The 9,398-nt window shown below is 29.2% G+C and overlaps 1 protein-coding gene across 8 annotated transcripts; it reads right to left on the bottom strand.

Annotated features, from left to right (window-relative positions):
* Positions 1-225: 225 nt before the first annotated feature.
* On the bottom strand, positions 226-9,188 carry LOC105205234 (NADPH oxidase 5). Of its 8 annotated transcripts, none has more exons than XM_039450672.1 (16): positions 9,061-9,188; positions 7,594-7,690; positions 5,841-5,917; positions 5,624-5,744; positions 5,240-5,390; positions 4,719-4,929; positions 4,133-4,359; positions 3,726-3,914; positions 3,280-3,491; positions 2,840-3,161; positions 2,594-2,729; positions 1,762-1,931; positions 1,450-1,604; positions 1,149-1,358; positions 710-913; positions 226-582 (listed from the first exon to the last, which is right to left on the bottom strand). In XM_039450672.1, exons 3-16 carry the CDS (start codon positions 5,870-5,872, stop codon positions 382-384), a joined length of 2,541 nt encoding a protein of 846 aa, XP_039306606.1. In that variant the 5' UTR covers positions 5,873-5,917; positions 7,594-7,690; positions 9,061-9,188; the 3' UTR covers positions 226-381. The 8 variants fall into 8 exon arrangements, with proteins under 8 accessions (XP_039306606.1, XP_039306602.1, XP_025986457.2 ...); XM_039450668.1 differs by having other exon boundaries at positions 8,583-9,155; XM_026130672.2 differs by having other exon boundaries at positions 1,450-1,589; positions 8,583-9,155.
* Positions 9,189-9,398: the final 210 nt, after the last annotated feature.

Genomic DNA, 9,398 nt, shown 5'->3' with positions numbered 1-9,398 from the left:
GAACGTCAGATGTATTTCTTATTGACCTTGACAACTGTTTGGATTTTGCACGAAATAGCTAGAATAATGAAAGACATTGATTAAGATAAGTAAAAAATTTTGAAAAATGAAATAAATTGTGGAAACGTCATTTTGATTACATGAAATAATGTGTATTGAACATTAAAAATTTTATATCTGAAGAGATTAAAAGATTATCCGTGAGTATGAATTAAAATTACGACAAACATTGAAGAACAATTATATTATACATACATCTATAATTTGTGGGAATAACACAGAAATGTATGCACGATCAATTATTAACTTCTATGTTAACATTTTTCATACACAATATAATTTCCAACACAATGATTATTATATTTGTTTCTTTCTCAAATATCAGAAAGATTCTTTTCTAAAATGAAATCCGAATTCATCGCATTTACGTCGAAGAGTCCTGGTAAGTTCGTGTGATTTTCCACAAAAGAAGACTGTAACTTTTCCTTTGTTCTTATTCTGGAGTTGCTTGAATACCTCATTCCAATTGGGGCGACCCGCATTCGTTCTAGTTTTCAAGCCTGTGACAAGGTCTCGTTTTTCCTGAGAAGTAACACCAGTAAAAAAAATTAATGCCAAATTTATTATTTATTTAAATTCTATTAACACAGAAATTCTACTCTAGATTTAAAAACTAATAGCATAACTGAAGATTACTTTTATTTCTAACCTTTTCGTGCAAAAGTTCTAGTGCTAATTGTAAGCCAACTGCTTTCATGTCGCTCTTTTGCAATGCGCTTGTGATGTACATATGCATCTCTAGGAAGTGTTCCATGGTGGTGCCCAACTCAGCCTGTTCAATTTCGAGGCGAGACAGTAAGTTTACAAACCATTCAAACGAACGTTGGTCACGGTTAATCCAGAAGAAGTCCACCTATGAAATATTCTTCATTAAATCTAAATGCAATAAATGTAGCATAGTAAACACTTCAATGACGTATTAAATTAAAAATCTTATTTAGTATACGCATTAATATTTTCCGTTAATACAAATTTCACAATATTAATAGCAACATTATTGAGTATCAATAACTTAAAGGAACTTTATCCCAAAATAATAAAATCAGTAGATGAGAAAGAGATTCATGAGAAAATGCTAATCTATTTACCTTCCGTAAATTCATTACAGTATGCGGAATTTTACTATTCCAAGAGAAAGAACATTTTGGACAGGTGTGTCTCGCTTCCCAATAACGATACATAATTGATTGCAATATAGAGGCAAAGGGTGTAACTCCGATTCCTGTGGCGATCAGGACAGCATGTTGCGCTCGGAAAATGTGACTTGACGGTGCTCCATAAGAACCGTCTAAAAATATCTATAATAACGACACGTTATTCACTTGAAATAATTTAGTGATAATTTAAAGGATTTTAAGGAAAAGTAATAAAAACTATTGAATGATCTACCTCCAATTGATTACCTATAGGATAATTTATATTTGGTTGAAAAGAAGTGTTGGCTGTCGATTTCACATCTAAATTATCCGAACCACCGATAGCTTCATTTAACCCTTGACTCAATTTTCCTTCCTCCGCCGCAATTTGTACTGATGTAGGTGTAACTATTATTTTATTTGCATGTGATATTTCAAATGCAGAGGCAAAATATACTTATTATTATTACGCAAATATAAAAGCTAATTTTATGATTAATACGAGTTTGTTTCTATTACTCTACTTTCACACAAATTATAAATTATTTTTTAAAATAAGGCTTACCTTCTGTAATATTTCTTAAATGTATTGACTCATTATTAATTGATGCACGCAAAGGTGGTACGACATTCGATAGATCAGAAACGAACGTATCCGGAGTGTGAGTATGAGGCCTGGATTCCGTCAAAGCTTTTTGAAACATGATAAATGATGTCTTTTTACCACTGAGGAAACTGTACAATGAAAGATATATTAAAAACTAATATAGTCACGGAATCCGATACAACATAATTGATATAGAATATGGAAGAATATTTTAGGCTACAAATTTATCAAATATTATAATTCTTAAGAATAAAAACTTGATTAAAAGTGAAAATCAGGCATTTCCAAAAATGCGTTTTTAATTTGTAGAATAAAATAAATTCGCAATTCTGTCTGTTTGGACAATTAGTTTCTTGAGATTGTACAAGTATATAAGATTATTTTAATTATTTAATATTATTCCGTCACAATTTTATTACTTTTTGCACACATTTTCAAACTCAAGTAAAAACAGATGATGATAGGGATAGAATAGAACTGATGCTTTGTTTATTTTATTTAAATATATCTTTAAATCTAATTTCATTAATAACATCCAATTTTATTTTTACACTTCTAATTAAGCTTCTTTAAAAAATTAATATTTATTATTTGACCAATTTGTAGCATAAAATAAACTTCCAATATTCCACGTTCGGTCAATTAGATTTTTGGCTGTGTGTAATGTGAATTAGTTAAGAACGTCATAATTTAATTGTTAATACTATTAAATTAATTGAATTTTACACAATATAAAATTATAATTTATGTATGAACTTTGAATAAATTTTTAATTGAAATATGATTTTACGGTTTTTTTTCTGGAGTATCACAATTCTTGGCAGGCAAAATATCATCACATTGAAGTTTTTGTTGCCCGTCTTCAAAGTATGAATACAAACTCTTGGTCCATTCACCATTTACACGAATATGCAGCGATATATAATCTGTACAACAATTATACATTAATTTTGATAAAAAATTATAAATAACATATTTATGCAATTTCAATAACAAAAAACAATAGCAATCAAAATGAAAGAATTTAATTGCTTGCCTTCTTGTTCGGGAGCACTGCTAATTGTAAAAGGATGCCATTCGTATCTTGCTATCTCCGGAATTTTAATAAACACATAATCACCGGGATTAAAATGAAAATTAAGTGGTCTCTTGATAACCAGGCGAATCACCTTCGAAGGCCGAATCAAACCGGAAATTATATATGTTTTTCGCTGCTCAGAACGCACCCACACTAGCCGACGAATCTTTTCTACTAAATATATAATGCCTGGGATGATAAACCATTTCCAGTAGTTAGAGCCATGGAAGATCATCAGAATCCAGAATGGTACGTATAGCAGGTGGGACCAATGAAATATCTTACAACAAAGAATAATTCTAATTAAAAGGACGGTGGAAGTATTCCTCTTAAATCTCAAATATTTTAATAAAAATTAGAAAAACAACTGGATATAATAATACGAAATGTATTCGTACCTGAAAACAACCTCCACGGCGTACAAACGGCATGGAACAAACAATCATAATAAAGAGTATAATAAGCAGAAGTACCCCAGTCGGATATTCACTGCCTGCCGCCAGACCAAATTTTTCGGTCGAATTTTGTTGACTGGGTTGACTCGTTAATAACTTTTCGAACATGGTATAATTTTTGCTATTTATCTTCTCGTCTTTGATTATTACCGTACCTACAAGTATATATTTAGATATTATTAATTAATTTTAATTTTAATTTAATCTTATATATAAATAAAATTATAATAATTTAGTATATAAAAAGTTATTAAATTAAATATTAAATTAAATATTAAGGTAATAAGAATTAATACATTCTTTGCTAGAATTCTAGCAAAAAGTTTTTAGCATTTTAATTTATGCTGTGAGATTATATTATTAATAAAATCAAAAATTACTAAATATACCGCGGTAAATAAGATGCATCAGAGTGTGTACAGTGCCAAAGATTCCGATCAATATCCCCGTCATTTTATGAAGATATATATGATGATCTAGAGGCACTACAGAATTGAAGCTATGCGATCGCAAAAATGTAATGCACTGGCGTAACATCAAGACCAGAATGAACGAGCAGTCAAAATTCAGACATTGCCCTAAAATATATTTTTAAAATAGTTTTAATTCTTACATTTATGTTAAATAATAATTAAAATTGAAATTTAATGAGATTTAGTATTAATCAATATTTGCTAAAAATTTTTTATTAAAAACAAATTTTTACCTGAAATAAAATTATTATATTTTTACATGATACATTTAAATGTTAGTAAGTAAATAAACTAGCTTATAATTATTATTATATTTTCCTTACCGCATGCACGCGCAAGCATTATATAGGCACTTTCATTTCGATATTCGTAGAGACGGGTGACGAAAAGAGCGACGTTGATAAATATGAATATCGAAATAAAAGCAATGTAGACATAATTGTTCTTTATGTATGGTTTTGTAAATTGATACGGAAGAAAGGACGATAAAGTCTCCGGAACGGATTTTTGCTTTATCTTCGGCTGCGGTGGTACCAACCATCGGTCTATGCTGCGATTATTATATTTTTATTCCTTGCATTTCTATTTGCTTTAAGAATTGGCTTAAGAATTAAAAATTAAATTTAATAATTGAATAAATATCAAAAATTTGATTATTAATATCACTTAAATAAAGGATCTCGCACACTTTGCAAGAAAACAGTGGTTTTGGTTAAATTAACTGAAATTGAAATAAGTTCTAGTTTATTTACAACTATTGATTGTAGGATTTTTTGCAAGAGAAAGCTTTTGGTCAGAATCAACTAAACTAAAACATATTTCAATTTTAGCCAATTTGACCGAAGCCATTTTTTCATATAAAATGTGCAAAGTCCTTTGCTTTTCTAATTCTTATATAATTTTTCTAACCTGGTTGAGAGATTTTCCAGCAGTCCTTCTCGCTTCTCTAACTGCTTTTTTAGAGCTTCAAAAGTGATCGTTTCTTTGTTGCCTTCATCAGCGTCTTCAATGAGTGCAACTGTTAGTTTATTGATTTGCTCGTCGCTGAACTTCAAACCATTTTCTTCCATACAAGCTCTCATTACATGCTCCAGCTCGTAAAATTGTATTAAGCCATCACCTTTCATCATTTCAAAAAGCCAATGTAAAGTAATAACGATAGTTTATATCTAAGTAAAAATTTCTCAAAATATTTGAAAGACATATTAATTTTTCACAAATATGCTTTAATCTTTTAAAAGATTGTTAAATAAATAATTAAATAAATAAATAAATATATATATATATATATATATATATATAAAAGTATACTTATAAATATAAATTATTTTGTATAACTTATTATTACACTTATTACTTTTTTTCTTAACTTTCGGAAAACTACAGTCTTTTTATAAGTATTTATATGAATAAATAAATGTGGACACTACCATCGATATCATAAACTCTGAAGAGGAACTTAATCTTATCATTCGGAGATTTTCCAGCAAATTGATGCATGGCGTCTAAAAATTCTGAAAGCGATATTGCGCCGGAGTCGTCTTTGTCGAATATTTGAAATACTCTCTCGATAAAGAATGGCTAAATGGTAATAAGATAAATGTTACATTTCATTTATTTGTCGGTAAATAAAATTGATGCATCCGTCTCTTTTAATTTAAAATTCGATAAATTTTGTTTGCTCAATTAAAAAAAGAAATAAAAATAAAAATCGAGAAAAAGTATAAAATTACAATTTTTTATACTAGAAAAACGAGTAATTGTAATTTTGCATTTGAAGGATGAACAATACTTAATATATGCCTTCTGCTTACGTTCTTTGATGTGACGATTGTTTTGAATTCTTCGAGGCATATTTCCTCCTTGTTTCCAACGGTTTGCTTAAATATTTTTTCCAACCATTCTACGTTTCCTTTATCGAAGTCAGCAGACGGTCTGACACAAAATTTTAGTTAGTAAATAATAATGTAAAACTAATAAAACTAAGGTATTTAATAAAAATGAAAAGAATAATAAGCCTAAGCATGTTACCTGGGATTATTCACGCCAGCTATGATATCCATAATTTGGGCAGATGTTACGCAATCCGAATTCTCGTAATCAATTAACTAGAACAATTTTTCAACAATCTACGTGATAATTATTAATTTTAAAAATAAAAACTTACATAAAGTTTAAAAAAATAAAATTTAATAACTTAAATGAAGGAGCTATCTAAAAAGCCATACGTTGGTTCTTATTACATGTTCATATATTATTTATAATGTAGTTTTATATTAATGTTTCGATTTTTGCATTAGATTATTTTCAAAATAGTGCTAATTGTTATTAAACTAGATTAGAATTGTGCCGTCAAAGCATAAAAATTGTTGTATATTAATACCTTGAGTCAAATTGTTTGATTGGGGAATAAAAAGTATTGCTCATAATCGATAAAAATTAATAGATTCTAGAAATAAATATTGAAAAATGATCACAATGATAAGATTGCTATAAAGAAACAAAGATTAGTCCGAAAAGATATTCTGATTTTTACCTGATATTACGAAGAGAACATGTGTTTACTGACGGAATAGAACGGTTAAAGTGAATACACATTGGTATTTAATAAAAATATAAATTACTGGAAAATGTACAGAGAGGGAAATATGGAGATAAATATGAAGAGAAGCATAGGCGCGGACTAAGAAAAATGTTGGCAGAAGGGGGGCAGGACAAGATGAAAGCATTTCAAATAATGACGTATAAATTATAATTTTTGTTTAAATAGTTTTTACATTTGCAAAGGATAGAAATGTACAAAAATATGTAGATTATATATACTTTTACATGTAAAATAAAGTATAGAAGCAGAATTTTTAGTGTAAAATTGAGAAAAAAAACTTAATAATTTGTATTGGCATAAAAAGTTTGCACACCAGATTTTATCTTGATTAACAACTTTGTTAACAATTCATCAGCATTTAAATCTAATTTTATCGCTTCTTTCATATGTACATGTAAAATGCTTAAAGAATTTAATATGCGCCGTAAATGAGTTAGTAATCTCCTTGAAGAAGAAAATACTTGGCTTACGCTTTCTCGCAATTTTTATCGCAGAAATTATTTGCAATGATTAGAAAATTTTTTGTTATAAAATAAAATACCAAATAAAAATTATTGGAAGGTGATGTCCTTCAATAATTTTATTAAGTGGCTAGTGAAAGGTGTTTTGACCTCCTTCTTTCCCCCCTAGTTGACGCCTATGAAGAGAAGGATACACAAACAAGAAATGCAAAACACGATTACGTAGGAGATAATCAGAATATCTTTTTTCTTCATTTTGTTGCAGCAGTTTTATCATGATGATCGTTTTTCAATATTTATTTTCAGAACTGATGTATAAATTTTTACAACTGATTTTATAGATACTTTGCGTATGAATATATTATGAATAATATGTAAGCATGCAATAAAATCCAGTGTTATGTATCCTTTATTTAAATTATTAATTTTAATTAACTTTACATTGCTTTATATTATATTTGATTTTAATAAGAAAATATCTGTTGAAAATAAGAGAGATTTACTACATTTTCTCTACATAACACGTATACGACGCTTCTGATCTGAACAATAAAGCCATTTTGCTTCTCATGTCTGATAAAGGAATAAGAATTACATTTAATGAGACAAACATGAGCATTATTCAAGAGCTATTAGGAGATTATGATGTACACATATATGTATATATATATATACATATATATATGGTTATTTATACATATAATGGGCATGTTCTTACGTCAGTCTTTTCTTGAGAAATTCAAGCCATTTATCTTGTTTCAGTAACTTGTCTCAATCTTGATTCAACAGTGTTAATATTTTCCCAAGAATTACCTCTGAAAAACGTTGATAAATCGTAAAGTAACAAATGTCAATTTCCAATTTAAATTTGCATAAAAGATAAATACTGCTGTAAATTCTTAGAAAGATTTAAATACTCATTTAATTTAATTTTATATAAAATAAGCTTCAAGAGATATTATTTGCTTGAACATGACGAAATACATTGAGATGCCTGATTCCGTCGGCGCTACGGCGCCGCTTCATGCGATCTCATGGAGAAGTCCGATCCCAGAAGTGATAAGTCGGATCGACATCAAATCGATATCATTTTGAAGATTGAAATGAAATCAAATTTGACGTTTACATTGATGTTAAAATGTTCGAATTTTGATGTTATTTGGATGTTAATGTCGACATCGAATTGATATCGATTTAGCATTAATTTAATTATTTTTCGGGTTTTGTTTAATATAGACTAAAATCACGGAAAAATCATACCAAAAGTTAAAACATTTTATTAAAACAATTAAAAGTGTATTTTTAAAAGTATTATTTATGAATACGTATGCTACGTGTGCTACGTATATACGTCTACTATCTGTGACCCCCGGGTTTTGTTTTGTGCAACATATGTAGTAAATCCTGCGCTTCTTCATCGCAATGCATTTTTTATACATATGTTTTAATTGTGCGTTTGCATATTATTACGGATATATTCCCATGATTCGGACAAAATGTCGCGTAAATATGCTTAAAAAAAACCATTAAAACATTAAAAACCAATAAAAGCGTTAAATTGTTTTATATATATATTTTTTTATACTTTAATAATTACTTTAATAATTTAATTTATAAATGCATAAATTATATCTTTATCCTCAATATGGCTTATTTTGTTTATTTTTTCAAATTTGTAATATATAGACATACAATTGCATATCTCACCACATAATGCTTTGTTATGTTGCACAAAACATCTCTAATGCCCATCTGTCATAAATCCCGCTCTGTGGCAAAAATACTGAATATTTTTCGCAATGCACAATATTTCTTGATAGTAAACATTCCAATGACGACGCACAATATACAGATTATGGAAAATAACAACGAGATACTTGGCAAAAGTAGCGACATATTTTGCAGAAGAATAAATCTGCGGTGCCACAAAACAAACTACTGCTTGTAAAATACGCATGAAACGTCCGATCGGTTTGAAATTTCTAATGCGTATTCAAACGACAAATAACGTACTAAAACGGCAGCCTTTTATCTATTGCATTGTTTAGGAAAATTAGAGTTACAGTTTACACAAAATACCCACTGCACAAAACACCTCACTCTACCGTTTTTGTGTATTAAGTTTCATCCGTCTCTTACTATCTTTGTCTAATGCGTGTTGTATTTTCGATAGTTCATCTCTTACTATGTACTGCTTGATTTATCGAGAATCGCTGCGTTGTATGGTGCATCGAATGCGTATGCGAGTACTACGGATGATAGAGAGAGTTTGCGAACGTCGTGTATCGTCCGCGTGTTGTTAACGTCGCGATAATTATACCGCATTATTTCTTGAGTGAGCTGGCATCGCCGACCGTGTAGAATGTATCCTGGCTGCGCCTGCACGGAAATTAAATTATTATCGCGAATTAATGTCTACAAGTGATGTAAGCTGCTGAAGTAAATACAATTTTTGTTATTTTTTTCCTTACGTGTCGTGTACGCGCTAAGTTTCGTCGCTCTTCTCCTTTCTTCAGCTTGCAC

The sequence above is a fragment of the Solenopsis invicta genome, chromosome 6, assembly GCF_016802725.1.
Source record: "Solenopsis invicta isolate M01_SB chromosome 6, UNIL_Sinv_3.0, whole genome shotgun sequence".
Lineage (NCBI taxonomy): Eukaryota > Metazoa > Arthropoda > Insecta > Hymenoptera > Formicidae > Solenopsis > Solenopsis invicta.
This window is presented reverse-complemented; position numbering and strand designations above follow the sequence as displayed.

Excerpts from the sequence above, each read along its gene's own strand:
- LOC105205234 (XM_039450672.1), bottom strand. The coding sequence starts at position 5,872 with ATGGATATCATAGCTGGCGTGAATAATCCCAG. Across the intron at positions 4,930-5,239 it reads CAGAGTTTATGATATCGATG|GTGATGGCTTAATACAATTT; the intron begins GTAGTGTCCACA and ends AAATGATGAAAG. Across the intron at positions 1,359-1,449 it reads CTATAGGTAATCAATTGGAG|ATATTTTTAGACGGTTCTTA; the intron begins GTAGATCATTCA and ends TCGTTATTATAG.